Source organism: Platichthys flesus, chromosome 19, assembly GCF_949316205.1.
Source record: "Platichthys flesus chromosome 19, fPlaFle2.1, whole genome shotgun sequence".
NCBI lineage: Eukaryota > Metazoa > Chordata > Actinopteri > Pleuronectiformes > Pleuronectidae > Platichthys > Platichthys flesus.
In genome coordinates, this window is record NC_084963.1 from 16,283,118 (window position 1) to 16,304,298 (window position 21,181).

General features: G+C 43.3%; 1 protein-coding gene across 1 annotated transcript in view; it reads left to right on the top strand.

Moving 5' to 3' along the window:
• The first annotated feature begins 1,009 nt into the window (after positions 1 to 1,009).
• The window catches only part of arhgef28a (Rho guanine nucleotide exchange factor (GEF) 28a), a 48,189-nt gene continuing 28,017 nt past the window's right edge, over positions 1,010 to 21,181 (top strand). Inside the window, exons 1-9 of the mRNA XM_062412699.1 lie at positions 1,010 to 1,229; positions 4,912 to 4,967; positions 12,360 to 12,504; positions 13,028 to 13,405; positions 16,079 to 16,268; positions 18,006 to 18,195; positions 19,083 to 19,152; positions 20,844 to 20,890; positions 21,076 to 21,154. Coding sequence (XP_062268683.1) covers positions 1,058 to 1,229; positions 4,912 to 4,967; positions 12,360 to 12,504; positions 13,028 to 13,405; positions 16,079 to 16,268; positions 18,006 to 18,195; positions 19,083 to 19,152; positions 20,844 to 20,890; positions 21,076 to 21,154 — 1,327 coding nt within the window. The 5' untranslated portion in view covers positions 1,010 to 1,057. The remainder of the gene's footprint in view (positions 1,230 to 4,911; positions 4,968 to 12,359; positions 12,505 to 13,027; positions 13,406 to 16,078; positions 16,269 to 18,005; positions 18,196 to 19,082; positions 19,153 to 20,843; positions 20,891 to 21,075; positions 21,155 to 21,181) is intronic.

Sequence of the window (21,181 nt, forward strand, 5' to 3'; positions counted from 1 at the left end):
ACATCATTACATACAGTGGTGGAGGTGGTTATGTTCCATAAATATTATATATATAATTTAGTTAATAGAATGAAAGGTATCTGTAAAATAAAAGAAGGGAAGTAGAAATTACAGTATTGCCCACTGAAATGAATTGGAGTTTCAATATTAGGTATCAGGCTATAAAATGAAAATAAGGATTAATTACCTTTAAACATAATCGTACTTCGACAGGTTCAAATGTTGCAAGTATAATCAATACACAACTGAACGTAAATGAAAGTGGTGTCAATCCTTCTTGTCTCAAATGTGGTGGATTTCTATATTTCCCAAGAATTTTTTTTGTAAATCTTGGACACATAATTTGCACCTCTGTGTAAATTGTGGCCTCTTTATGGGCTCTGTATTAGATCTGCCACTGCAACTGACTCCATGTTTCCCCTCCTACTAACGCAATGAAGTGGTGCGTTGATGTGGCATTAGATGGAGGGAGGTAGGGATGGACAGACAGACAGACAGACAGACAGACAGACAGACAGACAGACAGACAGACAGATTTGGTTGAAACATGATTCATACCAAGGGAAATTTAGGCATCCAGTATAGCTTAAAACGCACATACACGATCAGAATTAAGCACTTAAGAATTGCGGCCGTAAAGTAAAGTTAAAGGGCTGTGCGAATAACCTACAATTGTCAGTAATAAATAACAAATCGAATCTAAACTTGTGAAAATGTGACCTAAAACCATAACCAAACATATCGTTAGTAGAACAAAGTGATTGTCTGTGAAGGTTGTGCAGATAGTCAAGAGTTTGTTCATTCTTTAATGAAAAATATTTGTAAAAATACAGAGAAAACATGAATGCTGATGGGAGCCAGTGTGTGTGCGTTTGTGTGTGCGTTTGTGTGTGCGTGTGTGTGTGGTTAGTGTGTGTGTGTGTGTGTGTGTGTGTGTGTTTGTGTGTGTCAGGGGGCTGGATCACAGAGGGGGCAGGCCGCAAAGAGGGAAACTTCTCCGGCGACACCTGCGAACACAGACCGTGAGCCGCTTCCCTCCCGGAGCGAGGAGAGACGGATGAGACGCAGCAGCAAAAAATGCAGAATAAAAGCGTCGGAGGCTTTTCCCAGTGATCACGTGAAGAAGAAACAACAGTGGAGCGGTGGAGGAAAGTTTCCACGGACAGAGAAGTCGCGATCATCGGATCTGAGTCTGCGGCGGACCCGACAAAGGAGACACGACAAGCCAGGTAACGGCCGGAACCTGGCTCGCGAGGAGAAGGAGTCTGTGCACGGACACGATCGAGTGCTTTTCACCTGATGTGCATCAGCTGCCTCATCTGGAGCTGCTTCTGGAGCTTCCTTCCAGTTGTTGAGGGAGTTCTTTCTCTCCACAGCCAAAGTGCTGCTCATTGTGGGAGCCGTGAGGTTTCTCTGAACATTTGAAGCTCTTCACCTTCTATTGAAAGTACTCGAGATAAATAATATTATGATATGGCGCTGTACAAATAAAATAAGAATTGCTGCTGCGTTCACGGGTAGAACGCAAGAAAAGAGGCATGGCATGTTCAAGGTCCAGGGTCTGCACCCGGTCTTTATACCAACTCTTCCACTGTTGGTGCTGGGATCACTTCACGAGTGAATTCATTCCCTGACTGGATTCGATTGTTTCATGAAGGAGCGTCACTGCACAGCGAAAAGCGTGTGTTGTTCCTGTGGGATGTTTAAAGGGATAGTTCACCCCAAAAATGAAAATCCACTCATTAACTGCTCCCGGTTATGCCGATGGAGGGGGGGACGTGTTTGAGTCCACAGAACACTTCTTGAGTTTGAGGGGTGAGCGGTGTTGCAGCCAAATCCACTACAATTGATGTAAAAAAAACAAACAAACAGAAAACAAACAGAAAATGCCTGCATACTGCTCGCGTGGTGTCATCCAAGTGCGGCAGTAACAGCAACTATTGCGGGTTCTTGAGAGAACTGCAGCAGGAACTAGGACGAGGATACCAGAGGACATGTAGGCTAAAAACACTATATAAATTAAGCCGGTTCAATGCGAATAAGAATTTCAACAATATGGAGGAATTTCATGGTTTTTTTCAATTGTATTTTCCTCTTTTTTTGAAGAATCTGTCCCCATTTAATTCAATTGTATCGGATTTAGCTGCAACCCTGTTTACCCCTGAACGTGTACTGTGGATTCAAACATTTCCAGCCACCCCTCCATCGGCATAGTGGTCAGTAGATAATTAGTGGAGTTTCATTTTTGGGTGAACTATCCCTGCAAGTGCTGATAATGTGTGTATACCAAATTTCTAAAGCTAGGAAAGGTGGCAGGAGTTTGTTTACACTGTGCTGATAACAGATCACCCATAATAGCTCATGCAGTTCCGGTTCTAAACCGGCCCCTGTTCTCTTGCTCTGGAGACACTTATTACTTGTCATTAGTGAGTCCTCCTCAAAGAGTTCTGCAATTTACTGTCACTTTTTATTGCTTGTGTGCTGGACGTTGTGTGCAGAGCTTTTTCTAAACAGTCTTTGGTGCAGAGTGAAGTTAGAAAACTGCTTTTTCATCCCACCTGAGTTATCTGGTAACACCTTTGCATCACGTGATGTCCCAGTCACACGGTTGAGCGATTGCTAATTGTGGCCTCTGTGCTGGTCTCGTCATTGCACCGAGCACATTCAAGAAATGAGTAACACTGCTGTGAAATGTTTCTCCATGCCCAAACATAAGAGTGTGCGGTTAGATTAAAGTGTTTATACAAGATGCTGAAAGCAGAAACAAGCACATTTTCATACAGCAATACGTCAAAACCCAAAACCCAAACTCGTCATGTGAAAGGAATTATTCAATCATGCATCACCTGCATAAAAATAGAAATCTCAGGACAGCAGGATCGAGTTGCTCACGTCTGAAACAGTTTGCGTCACATGCACAGAAGTAAAAATGAGATTCCCTGATGCCTTTTGACAGCGAGCGTTCTCTTGTTGTGTGTTAGCTCTGTTCTCACGCTCTGTTCTGGAGTGCGTGGCCATCAGCCAGGTCAGGTTTCTTATTCACACTGAACATGTCAGAGGCTGAAGTCAGGCTGAGGACAATGATTGACAAATGCTGTGCAGACAAGTAGAACTCAACCCTAATCTTCGGATTTAAAGGCAGGTTTTTACTAGTACGGTGTCTTATTTGGGGTTCATGTTCCAATAAATTGAGCTAATAGACGATTCAAAAGTTGTCTTTGAGCTCTGATGGATCCTCTTTATTGTGAGGATTCTGATTGTCTTTAAACCTTACTTAAACAAAAGTATGGGAGACTATTTATGTTGTGTTGACCTAATGGGTCGTTACCTGCCAACCTAGGACAATGTTTATTCTACAATACGAAATGTTCCTCCTCTAGTTCCACATGTGGCCCCATTGATATCAGGAGGATTAAAAACAGAGCGGGACGCCCAGGCCTGTGGCACTGCACTCCTCTACGGATAAGATGTCCTTTGGCCACAATATTACAGTACACAAATGTAATCGTGATATTATTGTGAGATAAACCCTAAGGACACCAGTCAGTGCTTTACAATATGGCGTGACTGGACTTGCTATTGAGACAGACACTGAATCCTGTTGTTGGTGCTGTGTTACTTTACAGGTTCATTTTCACAAAACAACATAATGTTACTTTGGGTTGAACTAAGATTCAGAGGAGAGTGCCCCCAACCACTACAATTGTACTTTATATTTAAATAGAGTAAATCTCAACGTATGAACAAATAATGGGTTGTGATTTGTTATTTTTACTAGACAATTAATTGATTAGTGAATTGTTGATCCTAAAATATAAGGACACTTGATTAAGTCAAATTTTCTAAGCAGAAACGCCAAACATGCTCTAGTTCAAACGTTTTCATCATCATGAACAGAATATACGTGGAAAACAAAATTAGATATTTCAAGACCATCCCAGAGGCAACACCAGAGGTTAAAATGATTCCAAAGTGTCACTTTGGCTTGAAGAACAGTAGTAGAACAGATTAAACACTAGTTATAAAAAAACAAAAACATTGAAGTACATCAGAATTTTCCAGTTTTTCTCTCTGGGCTTCAATGAAACAGCAGACATAGAATATACTGTCCAACCAGCCATTTTTGTGTATGCTGAGTTTGTTTTTGCCAGTTATGCCCGACTCTACCAAAGGTGAGGATTAGTTTGAGCAAGTTGTTTCTGCTAAAATCAGCTGTAAGGAGCCTCACCATCATCATTATCATCATCTTCATCATCACTACCATCTGACATCAGACACCTCGATAACAGTTACTGTGATATGTGTTTAGCAAAGGATGTCATAGAAAATAAAATGGCCTCGGATAAGATAAAGGTTCCCACCCCTGGTCCTGGTCTAGACAAAGTGCGGCCTGCAGAGCTGATATGGCCGTGCAGCTTTGAAGTCATGCACTATTCACAGCTGAGAGGGAAGTCACAGTGGATCAGGTGTGTGCAGAAGATACAGTTACTCTTCCCTCCCTTGCTCTTTTCTGCCTGAAGACTCCGACGCTGTTGCTGTTGTAGTTTCATCATTCACACTGTTGTTGATCTCACTGACCTCAAGGCTGCAAGCGGAGTGTCACATGTATCGGAGGGGACACACATCTCACATCGCTCGCCCTGAGACGGTGAGCTCAGGTGCTGTTGTTATTTACTTTCAAATAATCCTCATTTATTCCTGGAGCAGCTCAGCAGATGTTTCTCCTCTTGTTTCCCGGCTATGAGAGACAGCTCATATTAGACATTGACAATATGACAAAAACAAACTACACTATACTTTCTTACAATGTACAAGTAGAGACAACTGGCGAGAGGTGCATCTAAATGTAAAAAAGTTTCAATGGTTATCGTCCATCATTACATTATAGTAACGTGATTATTTCCTCTCTAGGCATCTGGTGGATGGGGGCGAAAATGGAGGTGAACAGAAGAGAGGTGCCTCTATATGTAAGTGCCTACATGTCATTGCTTGTGTGGTTCTCTCGTGTGCTGTTCGTCTTGTCGCGGGGTGTGGTCGGTCGAGTACATGAACCTTGAATCTCTCCTCTGGGTCACTCGCCCACATTTAGACCCAATTCCTGTTTTTTGTTCTCACTAGAATTAGATCACTCCTCAGTCTTTCCCTCCAGCCCCCCCCCCCCTCTCTCTCTCTGTTTCTCAGTCCTGACTCTCCGTCTGTGCACTGGTTGACTGGCAAGCCTTGTGTCGCAGGTGAAACCCAAGCCAGGAGGGTTTCAGTCCCTGGGGAAGCCAGGGCCTTACACAGCCTGTTCACCGACTGACAAGGCCTCCTGAAAGCATGGGGCCCAGAATGAGAGAATATGCCCATTTGTTTCTTGGCTTTTTTAAGACCACTCACCCAATTTTTCAATTCAAATAAATAAAAATGTAGTAAAACTCTGTTTCGTGCTTTTACTTTCATTTCTTCCATCTGTCCTCCTGCTCCCCCTCAGTCCTCCGTATCCCCCATCGTTTCACCCTCACTCGCTCTCTCTCTCTCTCTCAGTCTGCCCCTCTCTCTCACCCCTATTCTCCCGTCTGCGTGGAAGCGTGGGTGGGCCAGTCACTGAAGCGTTGCCAGATTTCTGGTAAGCAGAGTGCCGGCTTGTTTTGCTGTGTCACCAGTTTCAGACAGGGGGGGGGGGGGCTCGCTCCGAAAAACCTTCGCTTGTAATCGCCGGTAGAAGCTGATTGAGGACCGCTCTGAAACCCTGGCATGTGAATCATTGCAGGCTCTACCACCCTGTACACACACACACACACACACACACCTCTCCATTAGGAGGAAGTGGCGTCTCCACCCTCGAAGGTCACAGCTCAACAGGAGCAACTCTCACTGCTGAATGAGATCCAGATTTCAATGGCGGCCTTTGTGTGGACAAGCCACGGCACACTGCTGCGAAATAAAGGCTGTTATTGTAACACGCCTGGTAAGGTTTTATGGTGCACCTCCACGCGTTCAGCATAGTGTCAGGCCCACAGGAGATACTGTTAGGCCAGATCAATGGATAAATGGGGGCATTCAATTGCAGGCAGAGAGTGTGTGTGTGTGTGTGTGGGGGGGGGTTTAATGAGGTTTTTATTGCGCTCCAGTGCAGGACTTCATGTCAGAGGGATTCTGTCGTCCAGGTGTGCGCACGACTGGTTGGACGTTTTACAACCCATCAGTTTCACCCTGCTGTTTTTCAAATTTGCCTAGGGTTTAATGTCTCAGTGATTCTGAAATCAAACCACAGACGAAAACTTTATTGTTTGACTCATCTAGCAGCCAAAAACACTCCTGATGGAAAATATTCTTTTGAACGTTCATCCCTCAGATGTGTTGCACAGTTTGCTTCACTTTCTCTTTCTGTTTAGTTCATCCCAAACCAGCTCCAAGAACTTGTATCACGTGACCATTCATGTACACTTTGCATGTGCGTGCTGGTGCAAACAGGAAGCATTTGGTAGAATTGTCATAGATTAATAGAAAAACAACTCGTCTCCTAAACAGTTGTATCATTGTAAAACGGCACAACAGCTGTTAGCAAAGACAACAGGGTCAGCAACACTTGATTATCCATGTTGAGCTCCGTACTGGTAGCCAAGTGGTTGTGGGTGTCTACGTCATAGTTTCCAAACATCACCAATTCCGCCCGTAGAGACTGCAACGTAGCATTAAAGTTTAAAAAAATGAATTGGGGCCAGCAGCATTTCTAATCTTCGTTGCATTAGCGACTCCACAACTCCAGGGTAGTGTGAACGCCAGGTGTATTCGAGTTGATGAGTTTTCACGACAAAACGTAGGAATGAGATTGTGGCCTAAGTCTGGAGACTGAGCTGCTCCACCTGGTTCTGTTCCTCACAGTTATTGTGAGCCTGTTATCTCAGTTCAGCCTGTCATGTTCAGTAATGGGGCTAGATTAGCCACATCCTTGTTCTACATGTTTGTTCAGTTTCCAGTAAGGTTGGATTGGGATGCTTATCACATGCTCTTTGCATTAGCAAGGTGCTTTTCTGGGTTTATGATTTTTGTTTGCTCCTTTAAGTGCTGGACTGATTTTGTTTTATACTGGTTTTCATATGTTGAACCAGCTGAGAACCTCCCCCTAACAGTCAGTGTATGGATAATCCAGTCTATCATAAAAGAAGAAAACAAAACCTATTAACATGTCCTTTAAAAGTGACTTTATCAAGTACTGCAGATCTAAAATATCAATACTATAATAATAAACTATGTATGAAGTCCTTGTCAAAACAGATCTAAGGAGCAAAACAACAAATCTATCAAATTGACAGGTAATGAATAAAAACTGCACAGATAAAATCAAGCCAGGCTTTTTGGTAGAAGTACCTTTGGATGTACCTCTACTAGTAAAAGAGAAATAAAGAAAAACCTCAGATTAAATAATAATAATAATAATACAAAAAGGCTTTTTGGTTTGTTTTGAGACTTTTTCAGAGGACAATGACTCCTATTTCCCGATGAGGGTCATTCCAGACCTTTAGTGCCCTGGCTGCAAAGACTCTCTCCCCTTTTAACCTGGTCTGTGGAACAGTGAGGTGACCTTTGTTCGGGGACCTGAAGCCACGCAGAGGTTCATACAGGATTAAAAGGTCTAAAATATAATCAGGAGCCAGGCCATGCAGTGCCTTTTTAAAAGGTTTTCAACAATATCTTAAAATCAACCTTAACCTGTGATATGATCAAGCCTCTTGGTTATCGCTTTCAGCAAAACCGATAACAAAATCAAAACAAACTCCTCAAAATCCCAGCACTTGTGGGTATTATTACATAAGAATAAGTCTATACTTGGCAGCGGTCTTCTTTGATGGGAAAGGTTTGTGACACCATGGCAGTTCTACTGACGGCCTTTTCTGACATGTACACTCGGTATTAGTATCTCATTTGCACAGCAGATTAAATCGGAGGTATGTGTTTCAGCGGCGTATGAGAACAGGCCCACAGTGCAGTGCTAGTTGTCACACTCGAGGCTGCAATGAGACTCTGGTCCACTGACTTTCTTTCAGCTCAGACAGGAGCAGCTAATGTGTCTCTTTGTGAAATGTTGTCGTACACGTTTACATTTGAAAAATACTTTGCTTGATTATTAACTTGTATGTTTATTGGCCTGAGGGAACACGTCCAAGTATAAGCTTTTTCTCAGCCGTCTGCTGCCTTTCGATCAGAGCCAAACTGTGCTACACTGATTTAAAGTGAATCCAACAGTTGTCTTGTTTTCACTGTAATTTTATAAAAGGGTTTGTTGATCCTTTTCACAATGAGACAAATAAAACTGTCCCTTGTGTCAGCTCCTTTACAACAGCTCCTCCCTACGCAGTGAAAAAGAGTTAATATTGAAAAAACGGTGCCGTGTCGCTGCTGACGTCAAGGCTGCCGTCTCACTAAGACAGCTGTCTGTTATTGGAGCTGTTTTTGTTTTTGCAGTGGCACTGATCTTGCTCCCCTGACGTCACCTACGTGCTGCTCTCAAGAGATCGTGGCAGGGAGCTGCAGACCTGATGACTGCTGGTTTCCTGGAGACCACAGGCAGGTTTTTTTCCCCCCGCCTGGTCGGACAACAACATGTGGGGATTACAAAATCATGTTGCTGTTGTCATTGGATTGGTTGTTTTTAAGGCTAACCAGTTTTTAAATAGAATACCCGATAATTGATTTGTCATTTAAAGATTAAGATTAAGATGCATTTATTATTCCCAAACACATGCACAGACATGCAAAGGCACACTCATGCAGGTAGGGAAATTTAACCTCTGCTTTTGACCCATCTGGTGCAGGACACACAGAGCAGTGAGCGACCATGTACGGCGCTCGGGGAGCAGATGTTAGGGGAGTAAGGTGCCTTGCTCAGGGGCACTAGACAGGGTAGGGAGACTCTTGGATTTTTGGACAGATCAATCCAGGTTCGTCTTTTTGTTGTCTCTCCATGGAGTCGAACCAGAGACCTTCTCTGCCCATAGTCCAAGTTTCTGCCACTAGTCCACCGCCTCTCCTGTGACCCCTGCACGGCATTGTTGCCTTCTAGATGTATAGTGAGCTCTCCATTAAGTTAGAAACCACCTCATCTTCCATAACTAACACATTGTGCTTGACCTGAAAACTGCCCATGTGGGAGGCATGAGGAAAAAGCACGAGGTGTTGAATATTTCATTGTCACTGGATAAGGCTGTGTCATGATAACGCCAAGGAGAAAAGGCCATAGATCACATCAGTCTGACATCTTATCACCACCCTGCCACACTCCCTCCTCTTTCCTGAGGCACAATAGATACAGTTTGGATCAAGCAAATTCTCTTTGATCAAATTGTGCTGGTGTAAAGCAATATCATCTGAGGCTGCTGCAGACTGCTGGGACCATGCAATGAGAGCTGGAGCGTCCTCGGAGGACAGAAAACCAAATCAGAAGATATTGGAAAGAAGTGTTCACATATGTTGCGTTGTATTTCATAGACAAATAAATATAAAAGCTGGAAGACAATAGATTGTAAACAATACCAAGGACAGACCGTGGATAAAGCCTCTTGATGCTAATGATTTATCGGAAGGATAATCGGCCCCATGGGCAGAGTCACTGGGGCCGTGGCTTTTTTGAATTTCACAATATGCTTGAAACAGGAACAATTTTAAAAATATACTCTATATGACTATAAAGCTATAGTAAACAAGGAATGACTTAAATGTGCACTTCACTGAATCAGGAATTGTGCATGGCTGTTAACATATAACTGCCCCCTCTGTGTAATTGTGGACCCTTTATGGCCCCTGATTTAGAAATATACTGATTTGGCCAGATCTCTGTCCAAGTTTATGCTAACTATTGCCAAATAAACTTCATCCATTTCTTAAATGTTAAATGAACTTACTGTAGAAATGAGTCTTCTACTTTTCCAACTTGGATTCCTTGTTTCTATATCAGTCTGAAATCAGAATGGCTGCCCAAACCACGGACCGACATCTAATCTTTACATTTTGTGGAAAAACAATCAGTGATAACATTAACAGTGCTAAGTGCGCACTAAGTGGTCCTGCCGCTCACCACTTAGTGCGCAGAAGCTGCAGCTTGAGTCAGACCTCCATTATGACGCTGGAATATAGACTCAAAGAAGCAACTTTTCAAAGCCCCCTGTAGAGTTCATAGACACAGTGAGGACAAAGGGAGACTGTTGTCAATGTTAATATTCAGTGTGTATTGCAGACTTTACGTTAACCCCATTATTGATTCGTTAACCAGGAGCATATGGCTTTTCGCTAGGAGGTTGTGTGAGAAATCTTTGGCCTGAAATTACATTTTACCCCTGAGTACGTCCAGAATAATCTACATTATGTAATCTCAAGGGAAAGAACAGCAAACGTCAGTTGACATCCCCGTCAACCCCAGCTCTACTTTTACTTCAAATTGTATACTGTTCCAAACAGTCTTCAGTATCCAAATCTAGAATCATGTTTATTTTATCCAGACTAGTGGCCAAAAATAAAAAAATATTAGTACCGCTGCAAAATACTAGTAAAAGATAAAGTCATTCGAACCACATGGGGGGAACAACATGGGAAACAGCATGAAAGCATCATCACGGTGGGAATATTTTCTTGCTGACGTTAGCATTTAGCCCAAAGCGCTGCTGTGCTCATGTACAGCCTCACCCTGCTGCTGTAGCGTGGCTTCCAGTCTTGTGTAATAGTACCGTCGATTACATTTAATCCATGCACACATGCACACTGTAATTGTCACCTGTGTGTGCTTTGGCCCCTTGTATTTAGTGAGATCCTGCTAAACTGTTAAGACTCTGGACCACAGCGATGCACAGAGACGTCGCGAAGAGAGAAACGGCTGCTTTCTTTTAAACGATAAGATGATGCCGGCACTAAAAATATATTTAAACATGATGGATGCCTCCGCCTCAAGTGCTAACAATAAGGATGAATTAAGGGACGGCCCATAAATCACAAGAGAGAGCCCTCAGCTGAGCACAAGAAAACAGAAGATAAAATTGCACAAGCTTGGAACTTCAAGTATGTGATCCCTCGCAAAAGATAAACTCTCTTACAGAGTTCAGTCACAAGAGGAGGTGAACTCAGTCCTGGTTTCTATTGTTAGCACGTCTATATAAACGTTGAGGACAGGATATGTTATATATAGATTTGTTTTTTCGCACATAACTGAATACTCACATAACCCTACATTTTGCTGTCCTACAGAAACACATGAGCTGTATTGACTGCTGTGGGTAACAGACAGAAAATCTTGACACAACACGAGCTGTGTAATCTAATCTTTCTGCTTGTCTTGCCCTCCATGTCTTCTGTAATCAGTATGATATATATTTTTATTTTATCTTTTCCTATCAAAGCTATTTAAACTACATGTTATGGACACTGTAACACTTAAGAACAGATCCTTATTATTTTCCTTTTATAATTTATTTTATTTCTCAATTTCGTCTGTCTGTTTTAAGCATTTCTATAATTTCCTTTTCCATGTACAGACCATAATAAAGATCAGATAATACATGATACACACCAGTGTCACTTATAGAGCCACCAAGGCCCATCAGTCCCCTTATGAAACTTAATTTAAATTCACTAGATCTAGATTTGTATTTGGATCCGCACTTGTATTTGATTCTTTCCTGACCCGTCACATCTTTCCACCAAGTTTTGTGGTAAACTGTCCTGTAGTTTTTGCCTTATCCTGCCAACTGAGACACAAACAAGCAAAGAGACGCAGGCGAAAACATAATGTCCTTGGTGGATGTAATAACTCACCCGCCAGGAAAAGAACAAACCCTCAGAAACAAAGTAAACACCACAACCACATTTAACAACACTGCAAAAAAAATGAAAAAAAAGATCCACTTCTAGTAAGTCCATCCATATGTTATGATCTGAATCCTAGAATTTCCCAATCTGATTGTGGACGTCTTTGAGGTGATGAACAAAACAGTAGAGTTCATACGAGGTCACTGATGAAAATGAAATAATGAATCTCATTATGAAGGTGGATCATGAAGTAGACGCCCAGTGGGTTGCAGCTCTCCCCCATTGTGAGAAAATGACTGGTGTCTTTCTTCTTCTTTTTCCCCCTGCTGCTGCCCCATTTTTCCTCCCTCCATCCACTACAAGAATGACTGTGAACTTTGTGAAAATTGACTGAAGTAGATCAGACGGTGTCAGCGGGGTGACCACAGAAGACAGTTTCCTTCCAAAGAAAACAGTTTAGCCAAGTCTCCTTCCTTATTTCCACCTCAAACTGGAGCCACTGGCCTCGATTTTATTGACAATAATTCACTTTGCTTGTGTTGTAAACGGAAATGGATGGATTTTCTTTTTTCCTGTCTCAGGGACAAGTGGAGGCCAATGTGAAGTTACCAGCCAGCGCTCCTGAAGACGCAGAGTTTTATGCTGTTGTTCAAGGCTCCAGACTAACACATGTGACGGCAGCGAAAAGAGGAGATGATGGGATGAGCCTTTGCTTCACAGTTCCCGGTAAGTCTCCTTAACAACACCCAGGTTTCATTCACTGCCTGTATGTAGCTGTGTCTCTCAATTTAATGGCTGCATCGACCAGAGGCTACATTTGTAGTCCGACTGCACGGTGATTATAGGTCGGCTCCATCGGTTCGATCCTTCCAGGCCCAGACCATCCCAGGATTCATTACAGTACTTCAAGGACAAACAGTTTTTCAAAGAGGTGATGGCTCCTGCGTCTGAGTATAAAGCCTCTATTCAATAAACAAGGAAACAATGGTACATTTGAATAAACCAAGGGCAATTCAAACTTTCTCGTTGTGACCAACTTCAGCTCAGTCGCTAGTCAACAGCAAAGAGGGAAGGGAAGAGCTGATGACGCTGATCACGGAACGCCTCAGTAGAACGGACCGTCTCATTTCGATACGGCCATCGCCCTCTTTGTGGGTTCAGTACATGAAGGATGCAGCCCCTTAATTGAGACACAGCTATTCCTATGTGACTCCAAAGGTCTGTCACGAACCATTCTGTCTCCCAATAGGTCACGACCTTGTGGAGGTTGCCTCTGTCACATCCTACTTTTATGCAGAGGACCGAGTCAGGCCGTGCGAGGGTAAAACATCTCTTGAATACGTCAGGGATGTTGCCCAGGAAGCAGCAGAGTACCTGAGTGCACACAGGGAGCAGCTCGGCACCCAGAGCTACCTGGAGGTCCTGAAGAGGTTTCCTCTGCTGCCTGAAGAGGAGCTCTCTGTTGGAGGGTTAGACCGCGATGAGGGGGATGCAGAGGAGGTGCAGCTCAGAGAAAGCAGAGGCAACGAAGTGGGTCTCAGGCAGCTGGATGAGAAGATCGCACAGGCGATGGCCAACATGGATTACCCTCAGCAGTGGAGAAACATTGACTGTCAGCAAAGGGAAGGTAAATGTGTAGACTCTTCAGTGAGACCTGCCCTGTTACTGATGCGTTCTGACACTTCTAAAGCACAGATTTCCTATTGTACTGTATACATCATGCTGCAGGAGGACTCGGACCTCCATATGTGGGGCACCCGCTAGCACATGGAGGTTTGAGTCCTGCACAAAATATGTGGATTCATTTTATTAATTTTTTAATTTTCCTAGCGGCCTCAGAGGTCAAATGTCAGAGATTCATGTCTGCAATACCTACATTCATTTCTCGGTGTTGCTAGAGGGATCTTGTTTATAGGTCCATTCTGCACGCAGGCTGCATTCCGACTTTTGATGTCCACACTAACATTATTTAAACTTTGTGCCCTTTGTTGTGTTCATCATCAAAATGTAGAGGTTGTTGCTCTAACTTGATAAGATATGGCAACTGTCATCCACAATAACAGTGAGAGAGTGAGAGAGAGGAGAGAGAGGAGAGAGAGGAGAGAGAGAGGAGAGAGAGAGGAGAGAGAGGGAGAGAGAGAGGAGAGAGAGAGGAGAGAGAGAGAGAGAGAGAGGAGAGAGAGAGAGGAGAGAGAGAGAGAGAGAGAGAGAGAGAGAGAGAGAGAGAGAGAGAGAGAGAGAGAGAGAGAGAGAGAGAGAGAGAGAGAGAGAGAGAGAGAGAGAGAGAGAGAGAGAGAGAGAGAGAGAGAGAGAGAGAGAGAGAGAGAGAGAGAGAGAGAGAGAGAGAGAGAGAGAGAGACCCAATGTCACCTTCATCAGTAGAACTAATGGGTGGATGGAAGTAACTGAAGAGGATTAAAGATCCGTTTATACTTTTCTCGTTACAAAGAAAATCTCATAACCTCAGATATTTCCAAACCTGGCAAAATTTGATCCAAAACCGGGATGTAGGTTAATAAGTAATGAGAAAACGTGTTTTTATTATACCCTTTAACATGTGAACTACGGTTGGTCAGACCTTCCCGTTAATATCACTGCGGCGGGGCTCGGGGCTGTTCAGCAGGTTTCAGACCCAACATGAGATCTGACCATACAGCCCGGCCTGTTCATCACATGATGTGCCAGACCAGCCAGGCAGAGGCCGGTGTGCTCCAAAGACGGAGCAATTACTGCCATTATTCCTCCTCTGTCAGATTAGGGTTGTCTTGCAGACCTCTGTGTCTATTAAATCAACCCCCACAATTCCCCTTTGCACACCGCTCCGAGTTGTTCCTGGCGTCTGGCCTCAGAACCTGTGTTGTTTTTTTACGATGTTTAATTATTTCAAAGCATTATTCAGAAATGTGAAATACAAGCAGTGTGCCAATGGTCTTACGTCATGTTAAACATAGGTTTATTTTGGATGATTATACATTTTAAAGCCCACCCACCCAAGGATGGAAACTTCACTGCACAGCTTGTATACTGTCGTTGGTACAGTAACTTATTGCCTTTGTAAAAAGCTAAATCTTTGCAGGAACAGACTGGAGCCCATAACAAATGTACCTGTCTGTTCAGCCCCCTGTTGAAAGCCCTGTCGTTATACAGTATGTGCATGCGTTGCATAAAATACACTGCATGTCCATGCAAAACACGGGCGTGCTGAAAATGCAAAGTAGCAGTCGGCTCCCACTCTGTCAGTGTTTACTGGTCGGTGTGACAATGGCATTCTTGTGTGCTGAACTTTGCATGAAGAGCATGTTCAGCATTGGCTCCTCTCACTCAGTCAAAACTGGGTCATGATTAGCTCCGCCATTTTGGAGGTGACGGGCCGTTTCAGATCAACTCGGGGCACAGATAAAAAAGATAAAAGTCGAGTCTTTCTGCATCGTCGTTTGAAAGATGGTGCCATGGGAACTGCACCCACACACCAACATTAACAGGGAAGGGCCAAAGATGGACCACCACAGTCGTACACATGGTGCTCACAAAACAATAATTGTGTTTGCTAAACAGTGATCAGTCACCGTGAACATGTAGAATGTGCACGTTAAAGCATCATCCAGAATCACAGGGAACCAGGATTGTTTGGCACTTACACACGAGGAACGAGGCAGCAAGTGTTTCACAGCAGGTGTCGACTCAGAGGAAACAATCCAGTTTTTCCAGGTAGTAGCATTATCGATAAGCTGTGGACCTTATATGACCAAGAGCCTGTCTTTCCTCAATCTGTACAATGTGTCTATACCACACATACCATACATTCTGTTCGCAGCAGATCATCCGTACATCTCCTCTCAGTCGAGGCTGATGGAGTAATGTAGGGCTTGTTGTCCTCAAGCGGTGTGTTTAGTGAGTTCATTCACCTGAAGTAGAGACATTCACTTATTTGAAGCTGCACTGAACTCTGGAGATCCTCCGGACATACTCAGGACGAGTGGTAACGACTTTCTCTGGCCAGTAAAGTCCACACAAGGTCCGGAGGAGCCGATGTCAGAACACTGCAGGAGATCCTCCACAGGATTCACCGTGAGCGAGTAAATATATAAAATAAAAACAAAAACATAACAAATATCTCCAGAATAAAAAGTGTGTCTATGTGATGTGATCACCAGCCCTCACCTGCATACAGTTACGTCCCAATTCTTTGGACATCCTGCGAAATCATGTCTGAAAACGACTATAGTGTCTTTTTTTAATTTAAGGCATTTTATATATATATATCTGCTTGTATCTCCCACTTCTTTATCTCTCTCTCTAGTTGCTGATATTCAGCCCAAAGAAACCCTGCTTCACCTGGCGGTGCGTCTGGGTTTGGTCCATCTCTCCCGTTTCTTAATTCACCAACCGAGAGGTCAAAGGGCATTGACCTCGCCCAATCAGGAGGGAGACACCCCTCTGCAGCTGGCTCAGAGGGACGGACAACATGCCGTGTTCAGGGTGCTGGCAGCGTAAGTTACAGTATATGTTGTCCAGTCCCTAATTGAGAGACTGTAATGCAAAGCTATATATACACATGAACACAATTTTTGGTACCCTTCCGTTAAAGAAAGAAAAACCCACAATGTTTCATGAAATATCTTGAAACTGACAAAAGTAATAATAAATACAAATTTACAGAAAATTAAGTAATGAAAATCCAACATGTAACCAATCTCCCTGGACGTGGCAGCATGAGGAAAATTTTTGACAAAATGAAGGGACGGATTAATACGAATGGTAACCAAGGAGCCCAGAACAACTTCCAAAGAGATTAGAGGTGAACTCCAAGGTCAAGGTCCATCAGTGTCAGATCATACCATCCATCACTGTTTGAGCCAAAGTGGACTTCATGGAAGACTACCGAGGAGGACACTACTGTTGAAAATAAATAATAAAAAACTAGACTGGAATTAGCCAAAATGCATACTGACAAGCCACAAAGCTTCTGGGAGAATGTCCGTTGGACAGATGAGACAAAACTGGAGTTTTTTGGTAAGTCACATCAGCTCTATGTTCACAGACGCAAAAATGAAGCATACAAAGAGAAGAACACTGTACCTACTGCGAAACATGGAGGAGGCTCGGTTATGTTCGGGGGCTGCTTTGCTGCATCTCGCACAGGGTGTCATGAATCTGTGCAGGGTACAATGAAATGTCAAGACTATCAAGGCATTCTGGAGCTAAATGTGCTGCCCAGTGTCAGGAAGCTTGGTCTCAGTCGCAGGTCATGGGTCCTCCCATCAGGATAATGACCCAACATTACAGCTAAAAACCCCCAAGAATGACTAAAGGCGAAAAATAGGACTATTCTGAAGTGGCCTTTTATGAGCCCTGATCTAAATCCTATTGAACATCTGTGGACAGAGCTGAAACATGCAGTCTGGAGAAGACACCCTTCAAACCTGAGACAGCTGGAGCAGTTTGCTCACAAGGAGTGGGACAAAATACCTGTTGACAGGTGCAGAAGTCTCACTGAGAGTTACAGAAATCGCTTGATTGCAGTGATTGCCTCAAAAGGTTGTGAAACAAAATATTAAGTTAAGGGTACCATCATAATTGTCCAGGCCATTTCCTTTAGTTAGTTTTTTTTAAAGCTCCTGTTGAACCACAATTAAAAAGCAATGTCTGATTTTCATTAGATCATTTTCAGTTAATTTTTATTTATTAATACTTTGTTCAGTTTCAAGTTATTTCAGGAAACATTGTGGGTTTTTCTTACTTTAACGGAAGGGTACCAAAAATTTTGTCCACTTGTGTATATAGGTTTATGTTTCCTTCAGGTTCTCAGACAGACACCTTTTAATGGCTTCCAGATGTCTTTTTAAAGGGAACTTCTTGAACTAGTTTAGCTGTCTGGAACCGTTTTTATCCAAAGTGAAGCTCATGCTGCTCCTTTCTTATAATATTGATGAGCTGCTAGAAACAACACATGATTTAAAAAGCACAACTCGGACAATGTTATCACAGAATGCTCATTTAAACACCTTCATTTTTCCGGTGTTTGCCAACACTCCCTTAAGCTCGAGAGCCTGTCGGCAGAGACAAAATCTAACGTAAGCACAATGAGAGCACATGATGACTTCAGTAAAAGATTATTCGTACAGCAGACACTCTGTTCTCATTAAATTCACTTTGTGTCAACCTCACCGCTGTTAATCTTTATTCTCCTTAAGGATGCATTGAGCTTCTTCTTCTCTCCTCATCAGCTCTGCGGGTCCCGGAGTCGGCCCCGCCGCAGGTGTGTGTAGCCTGTGGTCCGACAGCTCCCGCACGCTGAGGTTCTGTCCCGGGACAAACTCTCTGACCCTGACTGTGCGACAGGCCCCCGGCAGCTGCCCTCAGGACGACATCATGGTGCTGAGAGACAGACAGGAAGACCACAGCATTGTCAGACTGGTGAGAGCAGGCCACAGGGAAAAACCTTGATTCAATAATACTTCTGCATATGGGAGAGAAGTGACTAATGAATCCTCCCATGGACCTTTGGGCATCATGTGCCGTTGCTGTCCATTAGACCATTTGGACTGTTTTTTTGTTTGGGCTTGTGTAAACAGTACACACCTGAGTCTCACACCCGCTAACGTACAAGTTGACCTTTCGATAAGAGTTGAGTCAGTAACGGTAAACAAACACTGGAGCTATGGCAGCCAGTAAATCAAAACGGAAAGAGAGGCTAACATGAAAAGATAAGGCAGGTTGTAGTGATAGTAGCCATGGCAGATCTAGGAGTTTTCTTAATCAGGGGCTATGAAGGGGCCACAGTTTATACAGAGGGGCCAATTATATGTTCAGCAGCCAATCACAAGTCCTGAATCAGTAGCGTGCACATTTAAGTAATTTCCTGTTTACTATTAGCTCTATAGCTTTGAGCAGACCTGCACATCATTGACTACTTTTTGAAAATTGCTCCTAGTTCAAGCACAGTGTGTCCTTCAGTGCGCTTAGGAAATAAACATTCCTAACCGATCATCACATTTATTGTTTTGTTAGTAACTAGTTTATCTTAAAAAGACAGAGATGACAGGGGCACATCAGGGGCCAATCAGATTTCTCCTGGGTCCAGTGCCCCCCTGGATCCGCCCCTGGACAGTAGCATGTGCATAGTGAACTTTATTTATGTTTTACATGCTTTATTTAAACCGCAGAATTTTCACAAAATCTACCTGGTTAGCTAAGCAAATTTTTAACCAGTGATTGTTGCAACATGACCAAATATTAGTATTGCCTTTCCGTGTATAACGTTTTATACGAGTGTGTTGACATCACGTCTGCTTTTGTTTCAGATCAGTGTGCTCAGAGCTGATAGTGAGGAAGAGGAGAGAAGTAAAGATGAAGTACTTTCTGTTGATGAAGGTAAGCAGATTTATACTTTGACTTCCTTTCTCTAGTGGCCATTTATTATCTTGAGACTTATTGTTCTTATCAGGCTTGTTTATCAGTGACGTATCAAAAAGTCCCTTTTACTATGAAATGATTTTACTGTGAGTGCTATGGTACAAATACATCAGCAGAGTACAGGGACTGATTTTAGAAAGAATGACAAAAAGTATTGTAACGTAAACTGTACCTTAATGCAGTTATCAGATTCAGGTTTTATTGGCAAGCAGGTTTACACATACAATGATTTTTTTGCTGTGGTATATTTGTCCAGGTGTAAAAATTAAAACAATAAAATTTTATAAAAACAATATTAAATATAAAAAATACTATAAGCACCAGGGGAGGGATTGTGCAATACGTTGTAAATAAACACGATAGACTGGATTTTGGTCCGTTATGTGCCACAGGAAGTAAAAGTAATTGTAGTCGGTTGTAGTCAAGTGTCTGGTTTTCCCACGACACACCTGCACCAGAGACATGAGCCTCATCCAGACACGTGCATTATCTGTGTTCTCCCTCGTGTTCTCCCACGCTGGTCCCATGTTACCTGTGCACGGCTGAAACATGAGCTGAGGAAAATAAAATCTCACAGAGCCTGACACGCTGACACACACGTGCAAAAACACACACATGTTGACATGCATCCAAGTGCGTAGACTGCACACATGTATGGTTTAGTTGTTCAACAGACAAATAAATTGCAATAACCAGTTTAATGGATTTATGAAAGAAATGTTTGACAGGTTAGAGGACTGAATATGGTTTGACCAATCAAGTAGATTAAAGACGTCTCATTGAGCTGTGGGAAAACAACATGGCCCTTTGGTTTTGACTATTTCCAGGAAATTTCAGAGCTTAAGTGATTATTTGACTCATCAAAAATAACAATCATCAGATTACCAAATAATAAAAATAACTACCAGTTTGGCTTCTAGTATAGACGTCACACTGAGCTCTGTTTGCACCGACAGCTCGTGTGTATTTGCTGTCTGTCTGCGTGTGGCGGTATGCGAGCGCAGAGACACGTCAGTGACGAGAGGTGGAAGGCGAACCGCCACAGGTTCAGCCGAGCAAGCATTTGTACGCTCTGACATCCATCACTTACAACCTGAGGAGACTAAGAAAACACTTCCAGCCGACGCCATAAAAGGCGCACGCTCCTCCACACGTGTGTTTGCTCTTCCTCCGAGATTACGGAGAAAACACAGGGGGCAGATTGTTTTTTCTGTCCTGGGGGTGACATGCTCAGGCTGGCATGCAACAGCACACTAAGAAGAAGATCCGTTCAGAGTTCTGAACCCACTGCCTCTCTCTCACACACACATTTAGCTCTCACTTTACCTTTGGCCACTCTTTTTGGTTACCATAGAGATGGCAGTATCGACTCACACAGAGAAGCAGGAAGTGTTCCTCAGTATTGACCTTAACCCGGCAGCCGTCCATTAATCCTCTCGAAATAACGAGCGCCCAGTTGGGAGTATGTGCTCTTCCTCTGGACGCGCCGCTCTGGATGTGCTCAACGTCTCATTGGCCATGTTTCCATTAGTGGCGTCACACCCAGAGGACCTGATGTTGTGCCGTCCACACGACTCTCCTGTGGAGGTGGAGGAGGAGTTAGGGCGCCATGCATCAACTTCTAGTTAAATGTTTTTTATTTTGCACAGGCATTAGCAAGGAGCTGCGAGTGGAACAGCACGTGCTGGTGGACAACGTGAGTGTACTTACAATTGTATGTGCCGGTCTGTGGTAGGGAGTGGGTTATGTGTTGTGTATGTTTAGAGATTTGCCTCTTCAGTTTGCTGCGGGTTCTCACGTGCAATCTGGATGTTTTTAAGTACACACTTCTTAAGTTTTCTTAAAACTCATGTTTCCTTTGTGGTTTCTTTCTGTTAAAAGGTTTTTGAAGAGCAGCTTGTTCTGTCTTTGGACGACGATGACGATGATGATGTAAAAGAGTACCCATCGTCATTATCTGGTAATGCGTCTCTTCTCTTCTCTTCTC